The following is a 19,571-nucleotide window of genomic DNA, read 5'->3' as shown; positions in this document are numbered from 1 at the left end:
GTTAAGTAAGCAGTGGTGCTAGGCTGTTTGGGACAAATAAACAAGAAAGGTAAGCACAATAAATGATTCCCTGTGCAGTACTTTTTGAAGCCTCTTCGGAGTTGTGATCTATGGTGGCATGGTATGAGTTGCATTAGGGCAAAAAAAAAAAAAGAAAGACCCCCCCCCCAATCCTGACATGGGATCTGCACCCCTGTGTAGTCGATTTGAATCCTCAGAGCTCAATTGGCTCATCCTCCAGCGTCTTCTTCTGCTCTACAATCTGGGGCCACTCGTCCACAGATGCTTCAGATGCCTGAGGAGAAGACACGGGCAGAGGGTGATGCTGCTTGTTTGTTTCAATTGAGCGAAGTGGCTGACTGGTTAGTGCATTTCATGAGCTCATCTGATTTCACCTGATCAAGTTCATCTTCTGTGGCGGTTCTCATGTCAGTGTCCTCATTGTACTCACACTCGTCCTACAAGAAGGGACAGTTGTTGAATAGCTCTGTGTAAATGGCTAGTACACAAGGATGGAGTAGTGGGCGATCATGTGAATTTGCTCTTGTGAGAGTGAATGAATGAGTGAGGGGTATGATACAGATACACTGATAGTGACTTACCAGCTCGCCCTCATATGCAACTATCATCTTCTCCATCTCCAGTTCTGGCCTGAGAGGAGAAAGGCAGGTGTCACACTGAGCTTCTCATACTGTAGCATGTTGGATTTTTCAGGGAGATTCAAACATTCATCACATTTAAATATGACCTGAAAATATTGAAATCTGGTGAAGTGTCTAGGAAAGTTAAAAACCCTGAGCATTTGGCATTTACGCCTTCCTCATCCATGTTAAGGTTAAGTTGTCAGAATTGAACAGAAGAGGAACTCACAGAGACTTCTCTCCATACCGCCTTCGTCCTGAAAGAAGAGCAGACAATGTTTTGTTTTGTGTTTTTTTCTTAGCAGCGAATGAGGAGGAACAACATTTGATTTGAAAAAAAAAAAAATCTAGGAAAAGCATTTTATCTCACTGGCCATCACTCCAACCCCACAACAAACAGCGACCATGAGAATCAGGAAAGTGAAACTTCCAAAGACGATGGCCACCACCAGGACAGGGAGGCGGTTCAGCTCTAGAGCAGCAAGAAGAAGGAGGAGAAAGAAGAATGACACCATCCTATCAACTGTGACAAGTATGTAACAACTAACAGTATAACAGATCAGGTTTACCTTCTTTGTCTATATATGTCCTCTTACTGCTTATTGCAGTGGTGATGTCAAAGTTATTAGCCACTTCGCAGTGGTAGGTCCCAGCGCTTTCCCTCCCCACAGCCAGCAGGAGGACTGACTGCTCTGGAGCCTGGTCCACCACGTAGTAGAAGCTTCCTTTCTTCTGTAGCAGTGTGTTGTTGAGGAACCAGTCGTACTGCAGATGAGATCCCTTCGCTGCTTTGCAGTAGAACCTCACACCAATCACAGCATAGTTTTCTCCAATGTCTGTGTCATAGTGCACGGTCAACGGTCCACCGACCGACACTAATGGAGACAGTTATGGGTACAAGAAAGAGACATTGCAAAATGCACCTTATTGATCTGGCTCTTTATAGTCTGTATCACAATTTCAAACAACAGTCGAACAAAGCACATACCAACTTCTAAGGGCAGCCATTCACTGTATGCAGTGTGGTTTCCATTGTTTGCTTGACACTGGAGGACTCCCATGTGCTGATCCAAGACCACTGGAACCTGAAATATGGCGCTTCTGTCTTCACTCGTCATGTTGGTAACCAGCTCTTCCCTATTGTAGAGTGAGAAGGTGACAGGTGGAGTTCCTCTTGTCGACTGACAGGTGACTATGGCAGAATAGTTGTGGGACTCCTTTAAAACGGTGAAGGAGATATCGGGGGTTGACACCACGTCTGAGGGAACACACGAGGAACACAGGAGGGTATTATATATGTTATAAACATGTAAATGTGACATTGAGAGTGTATTCGTGAGAGGAAAGGCTAACCATTGACTGTGATTTCAACTTTGGAGCTGTTTGAAGTGAAGACTGTTCCATTGAACTTGTTGGAAGCCTCACACCGGTAGTGGCCACTGTCTTCTGATGTGGTTCTGAGAGTGATACACATTTAAACTTTACAATTCCTTGTTGGATTAACAGGATGTCTTTCTTATGTATCAAATTATAGTTGATCATTCTTACACACTCCTCACATTCATTCATACTCTGCTGCTACTAAAAATAACTCCTCTCCAGTTACTAAAAATAGAAAGTACATCCTATCAGCCATGCTGCATTACCCATGAAACTGTAGTAATTATGATAGCAACTGGCCATCAACACCACATCAACAACTTAGCAACCACCTGGTAGTTTAGTCCCTAGTGCCTACAGCAGCACACACTGTAAAAGTAACAATCAGGTAACAATCAAGTATCAAAGCGGCGGTTGTCTGAGTGGGACTGTGCTGACCTGTTGATCAAGAGTTGAGAGCTCTGAGCCTGAGAGATGGGTTGATCATTCAGCAGCCACTTGTAGGAAACATGATTCCCAGCTGTAAGTTTACAGAAAAGCTCCAGTCTGTTCCCTTCCAAGAACTCCTGTAGACCCGAGCGGATCGCAATCTCTGCACCCTTCACTGGTTCTGCAGGACAGACAGCAGCAGACTGAGATCACATCTTAGTTCAAATCATACAGAAACTCTTCATGCTGTTGAGTCTCATGTTTTTAAGATCAAGATCTAGATAATCTATTCTACTTACTTAAAACAGCATTATGGTGTCCAAACATGATTTAATTGAGACTTACTGTGGTACTATGACCTTTGAACATAAATAATATTGTTGAAACATTTGGTTCTTGCTGGTGACTACAGGGTTAAACCCTATATAGTGACCCCTAAAAATCTCATTTGGCGCCACCTTCAGGTTAAAATTTAAATTCACAGAGTTTTGTTTATTTTACACAAAATTGTGCAGAACAAATATCATTCATATAAACCAGGTATTAAAGACACTCACCAATAACCCTCAGGTGGTGTGTGTTGCTGAACACGGGTTCGATGTTAGACCTGTTCTGTGGTCTGGCCGCACACTCTATGTCGCCCTCATGGTGAAGTTTGACAAACAAGGGGATGACTCCAGGCTCGTCCCCGTACTTGTAAGTCAACTCACCTAACATCTTACGATCATCACTCTTGCTGTATAAAAAGGATGAGAATAAAAGGGATTTTTAAAATTATTATTACAATTACCTAATGCATTGTAATGCAATGGTTGAAGTTTTATATACTCACTCAAATAACTCCAGCAGAATAGATTCATTCATTGGGTGGTACGGCAGTTCACATGTAAATTCCACAATGTCTTTCACCTTAGCCTCTGAGGGGCCAGTCAGCTTTGGAGCTTCCAGATATATCTGATCTATCAAAACATAGAATAAGATAAAACTGCATAAACACTCAAAGGAAAGTGTCATAAGTTACAAGATATTCTTAATCAATCCTAAATGATATTTACATGCATACACATGCATATTCAAACAATAACAATTGACTTACTGCTCTCCTTGCAACAGAAGCACAACCCTGCAGAGAGTGAGGGAAATCAAACAGGTTAAAAGTGTGAAATAACTTGAGCTGACTGTGATGCCGTTTGTGTTGAACTTACCCAGAATGACGACAAAGAGGGAAGTAAACATAGTTCAAGAGAAACTATTGACACAAATAAAACGGTAAACCTCACATGTGGTTACGCTACACTGTGTAGCGCACACGTTTTGACAGTTTTGAGGAGGGTTGAAGCACTGTGGGTGAAAAAACGCATACGCACTTAGAAACATGTGCAAATAACTGATAGCATTAACACATAACACCTCCCCACTGACCCCTCCCTTCATCACAAGATGAATTTATTCACTCACGCTGTCATAGCTGTCTCTCTGTTTCCCTTTTTTAATGTGAGGTTTAAATAGGCCAGTGTAATTTGTCTAATTGGCTGGATAAAAAAACAACAACAACATTTAAGATGTAAAGTTTTATTTGGAAAAACATGACAGTATACAGTAGTTCAGCTGGAAAATATAATCTCTCACTTTTTTTTTACTGAATGTTCCACCATTTTCCTATGAGTAACTTGGCAGGTCAAGAATGCAGGACCTGCAGAACAAGAACAAGAAAGCTGCACATTTGAACAAATTAATGCCAATTTGATGAAGAGGAGATGAGGATCTTCCTCCCCTGTCACACTGTGGTCTCTGTGGTCTGAAACTGAGAGAGACAGAGAGGTTATTTTGTCTGTGTACACCTAGAGGATACGGTGTAAGAAGTAACATCCTGATAATTTGCTGAATTTGCTTTATGTCATGGTAGGAATGAAATAATGCTACACACCAAGACAGAGAAAAAAGCCAAAGCTATACAGAAATTTAACACATACAGTCCTGATATCAAGTGACACTGCCATATCTATAGGGAGATATATTATCATCAGTCATCACCTTTATAGATATGTATATGAAGATGTTTATAACATGTAAGTATTTAGTAACACCATATTCTACATTTAATCTATATACAAGTTCATGTTATGGCAACACACATGATTGAGAAACTATTAAGTAAATCCAGGCCTGTAAAAAAAAATGACCATGAGTAGTTTTCATTCCCATGACTAAACATGTAGCCTACATTTCTGAGAAATTGTAACCATATTGGATCTGTAAGGTAGGCTGTTATTAGACAATATGTCAAAATCCAGTGGTTTAAAATCAATGTTTATGTGCAGTATTGTTTTGTATTTCAGTGGCCTGTATACCTGATGCTGGACGCGATACACGGGTATGGAGGAAGCATGAGCCTGCCGGCCTCCTGACAGGGACAGGGGATCGAACTGGGGCGGGTCATCATAACTTGGGATGGAAAGATAGAAAACACAGTTGTACTGGTTTGTTTGGCTTTCATAAACAACAAACTCTGTTAGGTCCATTGAAAAGAGTCTTACTTTGTCACATCAACGTGAGTATGAGCTGAAACAGAAACGAGAGGTGGAGATAGGAACAGTTAGCATACATTCAGACAGAAGTTTCTGGTCAGTGAATTTCTCTTTCACACACACCTTGGATGTGATTAAACATCTTGTAAACACAGATTATGAACACCGCCATCATCAGTATAAGGAAACAGCAGAAGGCTATGGCGACAATCTCGATGGTGCTCATGAAAAAGCCTGTTGAGGAGAAGGAACAAGGTCAGTGAATCATGACATGTTAATAGGAGTTGATGTAAGCCATTTAAATAAACAACAGTTTTACTGTACTTCTTGATGTTACATTGGATAATGTTTGAGGCATGGAGTTAAGGTCCCTGTCTCAAAGTAGAAGTAGATAAATACTGATCCCACCCCCTGGTCTGTATGTTCACTGTCACTGTTCACAGAACTGCCCAGTCTGATCTGTTGTGTAGGACTAGATGTTGATGTCCCTCAATAGATCTAGTCCTACAGACTACTTGTCTGTTAAAAAAAAAAAAAAAAAGTGTAGGGGCGCCATGTAGCCCAGTTCAAAAAATCTAAATCTATAGTGGCCTCTCTCTGCCTGCCCATTTCCTGTCTCTCTCAACTATCCTATCAATTAAAGGCAAAGGTTCAAAAATATACTGTAACTTGTGTAGCGGGATCATCCCTATGTTCCCCGGGTCCTATCCCCACTTTGAATGGGACCGGTGAACATAGAACCCTTTTTCTAAAAAAGGGTCCTACGTATGTTCCCTGCTTTTATATGTTCTAGCCTCGTAAACCAGCCTCTCGCGGAAATGCATTTCATTTAATTTCTCGGGAGAGTCTGGCCTCATCCCCTCTCTAAGCGTTTGGGGTGGGCGGGAGCTGGGCAGGAGTAGTAGCAAAGACGGTTTAATATCTTTGGTAGTAGTGTTGACAGACAACCCCATTCAGCCAATCAGCAAGTTGGTGTAGTGACGGGGCTTTGCACCAGTCGGTCCCTGATTGGCCAACATGCTGTGTCAATCACAGCGGCGACGCTGATTGGCTCGGCCTTCTGAGGGTTTCGGGCCAAACGTTTACAGCGGGGATGAGGCCAGACTCTCCGTCAAAATGAAATGAAATGCATTTCCGCGAGAGGCTGGTTTACGAGGCTACCTATGTTCCCCGCTTTTCCTCAAAAGGACCTGGGGAACATGCAATTTTTGTACCCATACCTGGAAGTTGAGTTGTGAGTGACTTGGCATATTTTTTTTTCAGAAAAAGGGTCTTTCCCCAGTATGTATTGTGACCGGGGAACGGACCCTTTTTGGGAAAAACAGGGAACATAAGACCCTTTTTCAAAAAGAGGGTCCTATATTCCCCGATCGGGGAGCATAGGACCCGGGGAACATGGGTACGCTCCCCTGTCAAACTATTTTCCTGAAATCTATTCTTGATCTTCTCACCTTTGTCCTGGACCAGCACGGCAGCACTCTCCACCCAGGGCCCGGACTCATCGTAGCTGTCCCTGACCCTGCAGCGGTAATACCCAGACTCCTGTGTGCCGAGTTTAGTGATGACAAGGGTTCGTCTTTGGTCGCTGAGGGCAAAGTAAGGCAGGGCAGGTGGAACGTGGGAGTCTACGTGTGTCTCAATGGAAAGAGCAGAGTCGTTCAAGCTCCAGGAGATGTATGGGAAAGTTCCTCTGCTGACTTTACAGCTCAGCCTGATGGCAGCCATGTTGGAATCAGCTCTGTAAAGATGCTCCACCTCCACCCTCGCTTCACCTCCAACTGGGACTGGACCAACAGGAATGAGAGAGAAACATGAACAGAGGGAAATCAAAGGGAATCACACATCTCCATCACTTGTGTGTGTGTGTGTAGCTCGTACCCACTAATAGAGTCACAGGTTCACTCAACAACTCCCGCATCTCGGTTCTCACCCGGCATTGTGCCACACCCATATCCCTCCCAGGTGCCATGGGGACAGGGAACCAGACAGTGAGGGATTCGGTTGTTGTGATGGAGGTCACATCTTTGCCATCTAGTAAGAGAGTGAAGTTGACCGGATAACTCCCTCTTGTTGACCAGCAGGTTACGTTGCCTTGGTAAACGGTTCCCTCTTTGGACATGGAGAAAGAGATCTTTGGCTTCGACACATAAACTGGTGGAGGGATGACAAACATGGGGACAGAAATGATACAGAACACGTTAGAAAGGAGTGGAACTGAAACAACCAAACAAACAACTTCAGGCAGGTGCACAGATCGGCATGTCCTGGTCAAAAGTACGTCATCCTTTTTTTTTTTAAATCTCACTTTACGTTCGGTTCAGGTGCCACCAAACTATCTCTCCTAGAAAAGCAGAGGCTGAATTTTAAAGGGATAGTTCACCCAAAATTCAAATTTCACTCATTATCTACTCACCCTCATGTCGACTAAGGGCTGGGAGAAGTTTCAGAGTCCTCCGTGGCTTCTCTGAGTTACAGCGGGGCTCCGTGCAGCACTGCATGTCCATATGACGGTTGAGAACGGAGCTCACTTTTCTTTGTCCAAAAAGACACACCAAAAAACATCCAAATACCTCCATAATGCAGCTCATCTGTAATGTCGCTCTTGTATTGAAGCCCCAACATGAGAAATTGTTCCGAAAAAAATTAAACAAGTCTATGTTTTAAGCTTGTTTGTAGCGGAAGCTCCCAGTGTTGAATCTTGCGCGATTTGCGGAGCCGTGAACCGGGTGTCAATGCAAATCGCGCAAGATTTGGACGGACCACGAAGAGCTTTGCTGGGAGCTTCCGCTACAAACAAGCTTAAAACATATACTTATTTAATTTTTTTGGAACAATTTCTCATGTTGGGGCTTCAATACAAGAGGGACATTACAGACGAACACTATGGAGGTATTTGGATGTTTTTTGGTGTGTCTTTTTGGACGAAGAAAAGTGAACTCATCAACGTCATATGAACATGCAGTGCTGCGCCGAGACCCCCTGTAACTCAGAGAAGCCACGGAGGACTCTGAAACTTCTCCCAGCCCTTAGTCAACATGAGGGGGAGTAGATAATGAGTGAAATTTCAATTTTGGGTGAACTATTCCTTTAAGGCCTCTGACTTTGGAATGAAATGAGTAATGTCCAAAGGTTGACAGTTTTAGTCGTGCAGTATATTTTCAAAAAGAGATGCTGCAACAATTTTGGGTCTGAAGAACTCACTCCTTTGTTGCTGCAGGCTGAGATAAAAATGTTTCATTATAAACTGCAGTGACAGTGCTAACATACTGATGCTTAGAAGGTACAGTGTTTTTCATGATCACATCTTCCTAATGATTAGTGCACGTTACAAAGAACCGAGCCGAGGCTGCTCTACGGTTATAAACAAAAATTTGGGTCAAATTAAAAATATCCTTTTAGTGGTGCTCCGGCAGCCCAATTAGTAGAGCACACATCACGTAGCTGTTGGTTTGAGTTTGACCTGGAAACTTTGAAAAAAATGTCATTACAGTTCACCAAGAAGACATGACCCCTTGTGCCAGATTCAACAAATCAGTCAATTCACTCAAAACCAAAAATGTCAATGTTATGAGGTGGCCATAGGAAAAGTCAGTTAGTAGGACTCACCGTCTGGCAACAATGAATGTCTGAGGCGAATTTCCATTCAATATTTGTCAAGACATTTTAGAATGGGCTAAACTGGCAGAAAGAACCAACAGGGTTATTATACACAACTAACTAATCAGTACTAATACACTGTTATCTTCATACCTTTGACTGTCACCTGGAGCTCTGAGCTGCTTGAAAACCTTCTGATGTCATGCACCATGGACCACGCCATGCAAGAATAGTACCCAGAATGCTCTGGGGTGATATTCTCTATCATCAGCTGGTTCCCAGTAAGATGGAACAGGGGAGAAGTGGAAGGTGTCACTTCCCTCCTGTTGAAAAACCAGGAAATGGACAGGTGGGAGCCCCTTGTGACGTTGCAGCTCAGTGCAATGCGTGACCCCTCGTATGCGACTGGGGGGGAGGGGTCAGAGGTCACCCAGGTGTTTGATGGTGGAACTAGAAATGAGAGAATATGATATTTAGTTGGAGAGTAAAGACAGATTTTTGTGTTATTGGTAAAAGTGTCTGGTACTCACTGACTACACTCAGCTTGATGATGTTGCTGACTCCTGTTTCCTCTCCAGATGTGGCGTTGCAGTGGTACGACCCCTCTGATGTGGCAGTGACCTTCAGGGGAAATGCTGCATTTTGGTCCCCAACGTATGTGTTGATCGAGCTACCACCGTCCCTTATCAGCTCGTACGTTACTGGTGGAACGGTATCGGATGTGACACACCGGAAAAAAACCCTGGAGCCGAGGTAAGCCATGTCAGGGCCAGTCAGGACCGGGCGAGGAGACACTGATCCACCTATAGACAAGATATTCAATTTGAAACTAGCAAAGATCTTAGAAAACTGAGCACCATATCTTAAGCATCACTTAAACAAACTTACTCATCTTGATGAACAAACTTGCCAGAGCTGAAAACAAAATCAGAAAAATAATATCAATCCACTAAATTAAATTATTTATGTTTCTGGTCTAAGGAAAATTCAACTAACTCACCCAGAACTGGCAGCAAATTCAGAGCCGGTAGATTCCTCATTATAGTGCTATGTATTGATCTCTGACATGGTTTCTCTTGCTCGGTTGTATGTGTGTGTATCTGTTAGTGTGCATGCGTGAATCCATGTTTGTTTGTGTGTGTCAGACGTAGGAGTGTTAGGGTTAGACACACATGTGTTGCAAGCAGATAACATACTAGGCTGCGTGTTTGGCTTCATCTTCCTAATGATCTGTTGGACACAAAGTGAAGAGAAAAAAATACATGAACCACAAAAGTTTTAATGAGCATTGCATCTGAAAAAAACATTTATACACAGTTTACTGAGTACAAATATAGTGGCATTTCATATACTGTATATATATATATATACATATTATATATATCACTGTAAAACAGGCTAAACACATTCATATCCAACATAAGATAACATTTACACATTTAGATTACAGTAACATTTTCTCCATTTAATTTCTTTATTTAACATGTCAAGAGTAAAAACAAAACAAACAAAACAACAAAAATAAAAACAATGAATAAATGTATATTAATAATCATCATCTCTAAAGAAGATGCCTGTCATGTTCAAAAGGAGTAAGAAGAAGTTACACACTTTTCTGGTCCTACCCCCTTCTGCTATTCAATACTAATGAAAAAAAATAAGTTATGAAAAACAGTCATAGTAAAAATATATATTCCAGAAAATGTGTACAGTCCATAAAATAAACAACAACAAAAGAACAAAAACACTAGTCCATCTCATAGGAACTCAGTATTTTGTTTCTAAATAATCTCTTTAATTTAGCTAAATTGCTACACGTTTTCAGCTCATCGCTGCAGTTGTTCCACGGATTAACTCAGTTTGTCTTTACTGGTGGTTTTTTCAATATATAGATTCCTCTCAAGTTGTGCTTACTTTCTCTCAGTTGAAACAACCCTTGGATACTGCTAGGTAATTGTTGTTTTATTACTTTATACATGATTTGAATAGTTTTGAGGTCAACCAGATCGTGGAATTTTAATGTTTTTAATTTGATGAAATTTGCAGCCAAATGAAAATGACTTGACTAATAGTAAGCGACATCATACATGAGGATAAATTACCCGTAACTGAGACCAATGTGACCTTTGCAGGAAAACATAGCAAACACACCTCTTATCTTTGTATATAACTATGAATGTGAGAGTTCAGCAGTCTGGTTGTAACTTTCTTTAAATGTATGCACAGGTCCAGGTTGGATTTCTTCATGGCTTTATTCTTAAGAGGAGCTTGGGCTCTTTAATCAGCTTCCATAGAGGTCTCTCCCATGACTGAGGGGGGCGTCACCTCTGACGGCTGCAGAACGGACTGTGCGGGTTTCCTTCTTACGTCTGAGCATTGTGGTGTGCTGTTTCACCAGGAAACGCTTATCTGAGCTACTCTGTGGGGGGAGACACATACAGAGTCATACACACAACATGCACACGCACAGTCGAACATACTCATAACCCCCCAGTGTAAAAGCTTCACTGGCAGCCAACTGGGTGTGTACACCATTTGTCACGTACCATAATCAGCATGTCTTTCAGTCTCTCGATGGCCTTCTGATTCGCTCGCCCCCGTGACACGTATGAGGTTAAGATTATACTGAGGGAACACACATTCAAAGACAGATCAGAGTAGCCTAGTGCGTGTGTAACATCTTGCATTAATTTGTTCAGGGGAGACACTACAGGTGAATAGGGAAAAAATTAACTAACAGATATGACCATGAAACTTCCCAAGTTTATCACTTACATTAAGACAAATATTTTTTGTATTACAAGTTTTGTTAAAATAAATGTAAATGAGGCAATATCTAATGAAATATGTGCTAATTTGCACATTTCCAGAACCGAAATCTGAACAATAGATAAAGCCCCTTTCAAAATTCTTGTTTTATTTTGTTGACATATTAGAGTCAGAAGTTTTTACAGAGGGGATTTTGGATATCTCTTTTTATCACTCTGTAAATGAGAAAATACTGTCACAAGCCCAAAAAAAATCTAATTTCGCCATGTTTTTAGGAATAAAATGTTGTATAAATCAGGCTGTGAATGATATATCAACAATCCCCTACATAAAAACCTTCAGAATATAGACAGGAATAAAACTGGAAGGTTTGGCGTCCGTAAGTGCTGCTGAAGTGGAGATTTCTAGCTCAAAACTCATTTTGAGAAAACGGCCTTTAAAGACTTGTACTGTAAAATTCCATAGATTGTTAATGTAAATCATACTTTTACGATTGGTTGCGGATACGGAGGAAATGACCATTTTTGGAGCCTACATAATTGTTCAAGAGAGAGAGAGAGCTTTACAATGATACCTGACATGACATGGCTCAGACAACAGACACAGCTCAGTATGTCACAATAGCATGCTAACTTTTGGTAAATTTAGGAGAAATCTACTGACGATAGAAGACAAAATGAAGTAAAATAACCCCCTTAACGTGGATTTTCTACCATTTCTTTCGACTTTTCTGAAAGAATACATGTTCTGGAAGAACAATAGCCCAAAATCTCAATCTTTGCCTGTAGTGTCTCTGTCCTTGCTGATGGAATCTGCTTTGTCAATTTGCACACTTACATTTCAGCTAATATGAGCGGCAGGGCAAAAGCCTCAGAGGCCAGGTAGCTGAGAATGTTCTGTGCCAGGCTGGGGAGGCTGCCCACACACTTTCCTGTCACATTAAACACTGTTAGTCCTTCGCCAAAGGGACCACAGGAGGACCTGGAAACAGGAGGAACAAACTGAAGGAATGTGCAGCAACACAGAAAAGTAAAAACTACTTCAGGGATAGGCTGAATTGAAAATGAACAACAGAGGTAAAAAAATAAAACAAGTACGTGGTGTTTGGCATCTGCCCTTGCTGGTAGAGGTTGTAGCCCAGTGTGGTTATAGCCATGACGAGACCGAGCAGCAACATGAAGTGAAACAACACCGAGGAGCTGGAGGCCCGAAACATTCGGTGCTCCGCGACACAGCACCGCAGGACCGCGAACTGAAGAAAGTGTTGGACAAAGAGACACATGCAAATTCAAATAATAGTCACTGCAGTGCAACAAACCATGTGTGGAAAAGAAGACATGAAGAATTTTGTATAAACATAGAACTATCAAGAGGACGAGGTGCTGTTTCCCTCCTATTTCCAATCTTTGTGCTGAGCTAAGCTCACCTTGAAGTTGATTCTTTCCTTTATTTAATCTAATACTGTTACTTTGGTACTTCTGCATTTTCCCAGCAAGTGTTTATTGCCATTTGTTACACTGCTTTTGTTTTATTACTTTAATTGTGGCAGTATTTCAAAGTTTATGGTCAGATGTACTGAATCCTTTTAGGTCACTGTTCTCAAGCAGACACAGGCAGTTGAACTGGAAAGATCTGTGAGACAGCAGACCGATTCATGTCTGATAGATGGTCTTTAACTGCTCTTTTAGAGAGTCAGATCACCTTTTTGATGTAGAACGTGAACACCAGTGTGACGATTCCTATGAGAGGCAGCAGAGGGCAGTAGTAGATCCCCACCCAGGCCACTGTCTGACCGTACACCAGATCCAACACATTGAAGGCGACTGGGAAGTGCTGTTTCCCCAGCAACGAGGTCAGAGAGGAACTTGGGTACGCTTCCCACAGCAGCCTGACAAACACAGGAAAGATGTAAAGTTGATGAATCCAGAGGATGAAGAATAGTTATAGATATAGGCCTATTTCCCTGATTTCTGTGATCGATCTTTTCATTCAAACCATCAAGTTGACTAAGACAGAAACAGACTGTTGATCTCAAGCAAACCCACTTCCTGGGGTAGTTCAAAAGAAATGTGGTGAAGACGGTGCTGAGGAAGTTGAAAATACACAGCTTGTACATCTCTCTGCCAAACTGGAGCTCCCTGCACCCATGCTGAAGAAACAAAAACAACACGCACATTGTCAGATAACATCACTGTAGCAACGCCTCGTTGCAGCCCATTGCACTCGCAACTCACCTGCTGTTTGACTGCTGTGACGAGGTAGAATATATAGATCCCCAGTGAAGCCAGCTTCAAGAAGATGCTCCTGAGGAGGAAAAGACAGGCTGAATGTGCGCAGGTGTGTGTGTCAGTGGGTGCGTACAGCAAGGCCGTAATTACCATATACATTGGGGGGGGACACCCCCCAAAATATTCAGATTATGCTCAAAATGTCACCCCCAATATATAGCTAGCTAATTAAAAAATTAAAATTAAAAAGCATCCTATGTGTTAGTGAATTTACCGTAGCTACTTTCCGGACTATAGAGCGCACCTGAGTATAAACCGCACCAGCTAAATTTTAAAAGAAAATACAGTACATACTGTATATAGGTCGCACTTGAATATAAGCCTCAGGTCTTCATGTTGTAACATGAGATATTTACACAGAAAGACAGTAGGAAGTGCAAGTCCACTCGCTTTTCCGTTGTTTTGGTTACGCTCCTCTTCAAATCAATACATGGAGCCGTGGATAATGTTACGTAACATATACGATGTTACGGCTTGTGTGTTTTATGTCGTCTTAACCGTCTTAAACAAAAGATTACGGGTACGGAGCAGAGACGAGAGCTGGGACACTGGGACACTGGGACAGGGAAAAAAGTAGCAGCTTATAGTCTGAAAAGTACGGTATATATACAGTATAGAAAGAGAGAGATTTGGTCCCCCCCGATGTTGACTCCATGGTTACGGCCCTGGTGTACAGAGGAGTTTCTTCAGCCTTTACTCACCTCACAAGCGTGGCATTCACCTGCATGGTGAAGGAGTAGTCTTCAAAAGATGAGATCTTACGGAAGACGTAGGGGAAGAACAGGTTGACAAAGGTGATGGTGATGGGAGGAAGATACTGGAGGAACAGACTCATCAACCAGTGCTCCGACTTCTGTGAAACACAGTCAGTGTGAAAAGCTATTCACCAAACTCAGGACCAAACCCAGATACTGAACATCACAGCCTTGCCTCGCCCTCTTGCAGAGATGTTTCTGTGGCAAAATAGATGAGGTAGAAGGATCCGGCCAGCAGAGCCAGGACCAGCACGTTGAGGTTGAACCTGAGCAGGTAGAGACGCACCCTCTGTCCAAGTGTCCTCTGAGAGTCCCGCAGGGAGAAAGTCTGCTCCACTAGGAACAGCTGAGGAGACACAAACAATACAGACAGACCTTCATACTCAGACTGTGAACATATCAAATCAACATTAAGACTGTTTCAACACAGACATGCAAGTTATTAAAGCAGGAGTCTTATGAAACATAGTGCACACACCTTTTCTTTAGCTGTATAGTTTCATGTAGAATAAAAAACAGATAAAGCTGAAAAGTCTCATAAAGTGCATTGTATTTTTTCTGTACATTTATGATTTAATTTTTTTTAGCAGGGTTCACATTTAATAACTTATGTATATAAGTCAAAGACATTCTTTATGACAGTCTTTATGACAGTCTTTATGCATGCACATCTGTACACATCTGTTTTATGAACACTTGGCCAAGCCTCTGCAGAGACCGGTGGGACCCTAAATCTACTGTGCACTCATTTTCATAAGCACTTTTTTGATTAAGTATTAAGATTTGATCATTGTTTGTAAAAACAATACAAGCCAAATGCATTTTGTGGTTGAATGTTACAGAGCAATTAACCCTGCATCTGGCCAGTGGTCATGACAAAGTTGTCACCCAATGTGGAGGGATGGCACCATGCGTTCAGTGCTACATGTCAGTCCGTGCACCTTGACGTCGTTCCTGATGAAGCTGCGTTTGAGAGTGGCTGCATCAGGGTCCTGGATGGTGAAGTCCCAGCTACAGAAGATCTTAAAGCTCACGTTCATACTGTAACGCTTCCCGAGCATCCAGGTGTGCTTGTAGCCCATGGTGGTTCTAGGAGGAGTTGAGAAATGAGCACATACATTGAATACCTAACCAACAATGGACTTTTTTTTTCAGTGTTGTTAGGGCAACACTTACCTGCGGACCACCATGATGAGACTGAGGAAAATGATGGTGAGGATTCCAGCAAGGTACAGCAGAGGTGTATTCAAGCATTGTAGGTCTAAGGAACCACGTGTGTAAAAACCTATGAAGACTGGAGAACGACTCAGATAACCCTGTGGAGAGGTTAAAGGGATAGTTCAACATTTTGGCAAATTGGCCCATTGCCATAATTGCAATAGTTTTAGGAGTAGGTTCGTTACCTTTAATTGTCGGTGCAAGCTATTTTTAAAACGGAGGCTAATGGGATTTCCTCCCTCATCAAACTCATCAAATGCAATGAAATGCAGAGACTGCTTGCGAAAAAAACGTTCCCCATCGGGAACACGCATCAGCGGTTTTGCATGAATTTACCTCGAAAACATCTCTGTCTCGTAACATTCTGTTATTATCTCATAGCGTGGTGAATGTGCAGGTCACAACTTTTTTGGAGTTGTTGGATTGTGTATTTGATGAGTTTTATGAGGGAAACCAAGAAATCGTAGAAATCGATAGCGTACCTCTGAGCAGCTTGCGGCTCTGCTCTGCTGTTCTAAAAATAGCTTTAAAGGTAAAGGTACTTTATTAGTCACATATACAGCTAGTACAGTGAAATTCTTTCTCTGCATTTAACCCATCCCTGAGGAGCAGTGGGCAGCCGCGGTGCAGCGCCCGGGGACCAACTCCAGATTATGAGCCAGTGCCTTTGGTCAGGGGCACTGACTGGAGGATCAGGCTAGCTGGCATGTCAATTAAAGGTAACAAACCTACTCCTAAAAATATAGGGATTATGGCAATGGGCCAATTTGCCAAAATGTTGAACTATCCCTTTAAGAGGAAGAGGAATGAGAAGTAAACACACATGCACACACACACACTTACTGATCCCAGGAAGAAATCTAAAACTGAGTCATTGCCTCCAAACTTCAAAGGTTCTGCGTGAACAAACAAAAGCAGTAGTTTATTTTTAGGACTCTAAATCCAGTCGTGGTAAATTTACTGTAATCTATAATTACAGCTGACTCACCGCTGTTGCTTCTGCCATAAAATATTGTGGGGCCAAGAATGAAACCCCAGATAAGAGCACAGTGTATTAGGTTCAAGTAAATCAAGTATCTGAGGAAAACAAAGTAGGCCTTCACGCCTGCTCCAAACCTGCCTGGGAACAGATCAACAGTGAGCATTAGGATTTTAATGACATTACTGTGTTTGATGAAGTTACCCTATCACTAAAATACAGCACACCAACTTCAAAGATGTGTCAATATGAGTTGATATTCAGAAATAGAGTAATTTCCTGCAGGCCTGTCTTACCTGCAATGGCATGGAGAGTGTGCCTCCATGGCAACAGGCCTGACAGAGCCACTCCCATCTGCACCCACACCCTCTTCATATTGATGCTCTGGCTCCGCCTCCATGATTCCCAAAAACCAATATTTCTGATTTCCATCTTTCTCCTGTCCCTAAATAACAGTGCAAACACAATATATCCATTTAACATCTTAAACCCTTCCCCTAAACATTAATAATTAATTAATACAAAAACAAAACATCGACCACTTAAAGGGATAGTTCACCCAAAATTCAAATGTCACTCATTATCTACTGACCCTCAAGTTGACTAAGAACTGTGAGAATTTTCAGAGTCCTCCGTGCCTTCTCTGAGTTACGGAACAATTTCTCATGTTGGGGCTTCAATACAAGAGGGACATTACAGACGAGCAGTATGGAGGTATTTGGATGTTTTTTGGTGTGTCTTTTTGGACGAAGAAAGTTGGTATCCATTGACAACCATTGGACAAATACTGCTGCACAGACCCCCCCGTAACTCAGAGAAGGCACGGAGGACTCTGAAAATTCTCACAGCTCTTAGTTGACATGAGGGTGAGTAGATAATGAGTGAAAATTGAATTTTGGGTGAACTATCCCTTTAAAACTTTATGCCAGACAAAGATCTGAAGTTTAAGGTGCTGATTAAATCTGACTGACCAACACACATGAACATACAGTAGCTGACATGGTGTCACAATAGACATTCATTTTACTGACTCACAAGCCAAAAAGGTTGAAAGAACTAAGAACAAAGTTCTGCAGAGACACAGAATACAATATTTTGGTATGTGAATGAATGATTAAACCACTGCAGTCTACTTTTTATTTATCTTTAATGCCATAGGTGTTAGAGTGTGTGATGGCATTCAAATGTCAAGGTGGTAAAACATGATTGAGAAGAAGCCGGATGCAGGAGTCTATTATAAGCCCACCCACCTGGCACCTCGCTTCGCCTGAATACACATGGCCAGGTTTCTGAGTGGCTGCGTAGACGCCTTGTCTCTGGGTGCTCTGGACAGGTGGCCATTGTTTGGACTCTCCCCCGGCTCTGTGCTGCACTGGTAGACCTCACCGACATCTGAAACACCCTGTCCGTTCTGCCCGAGCCGGCAAGCCTGGACGCTGGGCAGCTGGTCAAAAATCTCCATCTGATAGTACTCACAGGAGTCCAGTGACATTGTGGATTGAGTGCTCTCATCTGTGGTAAGAAAGACATGTGATTTCCTTACAAACTGTGACAAACGAATATAGACGACAGTGAATATGTTCACATGTTGATGTGTTGCTGAGCTGATGGTGTGGCAGATAACACATTTTTAGAGTTAATCTGCAGATTATTCTCTTGATTTCCTGTCTCATTGTGTCTAAACATCAGCCCAAAACCTAGGAATATGGAAAATGATTCAATTATTCAATGGCCAAAAGAATTCCACATAATTTTTGTGTCAATTTACAAGTAACCCTCCATGAGATATTTGCATGAATAACACAAAAGCAAACGTGACTTGTTGACATTACAGCATATAAAACAATTCCTGCTTCTGGGCTTTTCTCCGTGGAAGCTGTATCCAGAAAAACATCTGGTCCCCTGTCAAACTAAATACGTAACTCAAGCTGTAGGTAGCCTACTTATTTATTGGCTGATCTTCCTGTAGTTGTTAAACATACATCAGCAACTTCTGTACTAATAACGGCTACATAATATTCACAACTAACCACGGCTCTTCGTGGTAAGCTCTATGCAGAGGTACAGTACACACAATATGTTCTGTTGTCCGTACAGAGACAGCGTCGAGCAAGCAAAGTGTCACCTCTCACACAAACACACTCAGAGATGACAAAGGCAAAAGGCATTAGCTGTGTTATTTTCTGTTACCTGATAAGAGCCTCATGAAGTTGACCGTGTGTTGCTCCTCCATTTTTTCTCCCTGAACTTCCTCTGTAAGAACCGAATCTTTTCACTTCATAAACCCAACAAGACAACATGCATCTCCACCCAAGGCGTAACTCAAAATTCAAAGAGCACTTCCGCAATTTGCATCAAAATATCTTCTCTGATTTTATCCCTCACATCACTGTCACGCTAGAGTGAAGACTCCTGAGCAGCTGCTCTGTGGTTAGTGTTTTTGCCCCAGCTCTATTGGTGCAGCTCAGTTTCTGGTTTAGATCTGTTCACACATAAACTGACTCTGAGTCTGGCTAAATTTGACAGCCTACAGGAAATCACATAGCAGGATGTAGACATAGGCGATAATTTCACAACATAACAAGAAATACACATACGTACGTAGTAGCCTATGTACACACTTCACTTGAAAAAAATGACACAAAGCTCAACATCAGGTTACTTCTCTTTAAAGTTTAAAGTTAAGATTTACAGTTTCATTTTCCCTATTTCCTTATGTTTAAGTGCGATCTAATAATTTATGATGCAGTGTGATCTCTTTGGGTTGTTTTCATACGACTTTGCGTATGAAATCCACTGAGGTATAATGCTAAATACACATTTGGTTTCATATTACACACTGTAAATTCTATGACTGAATATATTTAACAATGATTATCTATCAGTTCAATGTGTGTGAAGAACTGCCACAGCCATAAGTCAATTTCTCCTGAAGCACAAAACATCAGGTAAGCAGCAGCTGTTACTTGTTCATATGTGAACTAAAG

The 19,571-nt window shown here is 41.9% G+C and overlaps 3 protein-coding genes across 3 annotated transcripts; all 3 read right to left on the bottom strand.

Annotated features, from left to right (window-relative positions):
* Positions 1-148: 148 nt before the first annotated feature.
* On the bottom strand, positions 149-3,865 carry LOC146991176 (platelet endothelial cell adhesion molecule). Its single transcript, XM_085785744.1, has 13 exons — positions 3,656-3,865; positions 3,547-3,573; positions 3,283-3,409; positions 3,008-3,186; positions 2,460-2,631; positions 1,995-2,098; positions 1,630-1,899; positions 1,211-1,516; positions 1,012-1,113; positions 871-898; positions 603-651; positions 396-458; positions 149-295 (listed from the first exon to the last, which is right to left on the bottom strand). Exons 1-13 carry the CDS (start codon positions 3,684-3,686, stop codon positions 215-217), a joined length of 1,539 nt encoding a protein of 512 aa, XP_085641870.1. The 5' UTR covers positions 3,687-3,865; the 3' UTR covers positions 149-214.
* Positions 3,866-4,227: 362 nt separating this feature from the next.
* On the bottom strand, positions 4,228-10,034 carry LOC146991175 (Fc receptor-like protein 5). The gene is made up of 10 exons (XM_085788783.1): positions 9,576-10,034; positions 9,464-9,490; positions 9,106-9,378; positions 8,729-9,025; positions 6,857-7,129; positions 6,430-6,762; positions 5,102-5,212; positions 4,988-5,012; positions 4,802-4,895; positions 4,228-4,254 (listed from the first exon to the last, which is right to left on the bottom strand). Exons 1-10 carry the CDS (start codon positions 9,613-9,615, stop codon positions 4,228-4,230), a joined length of 1,500 nt encoding a protein of 499 aa, XP_085644909.1. The 5' UTR covers positions 9,616-10,034.
* A 648-nt stretch (positions 10,035-10,682) lies between these two features.
* On the bottom strand, positions 10,683-19,093 carry tmc8 (transmembrane channel-like 8). The gene is made up of 16 exons (XM_085785648.1): positions 18,775-19,093; positions 17,835-18,096; positions 16,881-17,029; positions 16,594-16,725; positions 16,449-16,501; positions 15,564-15,703; positions 15,329-15,476; positions 14,557-14,733; positions 14,334-14,473; positions 13,579-13,648; positions 13,390-13,493; positions 13,046-13,232; positions 12,442-12,596; positions 12,182-12,325; positions 11,122-11,200; positions 10,683-10,994 (listed from the first exon to the last, which is right to left on the bottom strand). The coding sequence occupies exons 1-16, from the start codon at positions 18,815-18,817 to the stop codon at positions 10,857-10,859; spliced, it is 2,121 nt and encodes a 706-aa protein (XP_085641774.1). The 5' UTR covers positions 18,818-19,093; the 3' UTR covers positions 10,683-10,856.
* Between the last annotated feature and the right edge of the window lie 478 nt (positions 19,094-19,571).

Source organism: Trachurus japonicus, chromosome 1, assembly GCF_045865225.1.
Source record: "Trachurus japonicus isolate A0001 chromosome 1, Traja_1.0".
Taxonomy (NCBI): domain Eukaryota; kingdom Metazoa; phylum Chordata; class Actinopteri; order Carangiformes; family Carangidae; genus Trachurus; species Trachurus japonicus.
This window is presented reverse-complemented; position numbering and strand designations above follow the sequence as displayed.

Bases quoted from the DNA above. Each gene is read 5' to 3' on its own strand.
- tmc8 (XM_085785648.1), bottom strand. From the start codon at position 18,817: ATGGAGGAGCAACACACGGTCAACTTCATGAGGCTCTTATCAG. The intron at 17,030-17,834 runs GTGGGTGGGCTT...ACTGTTATTTAG, and splicing joins CAGGCGAAGCGAGGTGCCAG to GGACAGGAGAAAGATGGAAA. The intron at 15,704-16,448 runs GTAAGTGTGTGT...ACCTCTCCACAG, and splicing joins TAGATTTCTTCCTGGGATCA to GGTTATCTGAGTCGTTCTCC.
- LOC146991175 (XM_085788783.1), bottom strand. From the start codon at position 9,615: ATGAGGAATCTACCGGCTCTGAATTTGCTGCCAGTTCTGG. The intron at 9,491-9,575 runs GTGAGTTAGTTG...TTTTGTTTTCAG, and splicing joins GAATTTGCTGCCAGTTCTGG to CTCTGGCAAGTTTGTTCATC. The intron at 5,213-6,429 runs GTGAGAAGATCA...TCTCCTCAACAG, and splicing joins CGTGCTGGTCCAGGACAAAG to GCTTTTTCATGAGCACCATC.
- LOC146991176 (XM_085785744.1), bottom strand. From the start codon at position 3,686: ATGTTTACTTCCCTCTTTGTCGTCATTCTGG. The intron at 1,517-1,629 runs GTATGTGCTTTG...TGTCTCCATTAG, and splicing joins ATGGCTGCCCTTAGAAGTTG to TGTCGGTCGGTGGACCGTTG. The intron at 459-602 runs GTAAGTCACTAT...CCCTTCTTGTAG, and splicing joins TTGCATATGAGGGCGAGCTG to GACGAGTGTGAGTACAATGA.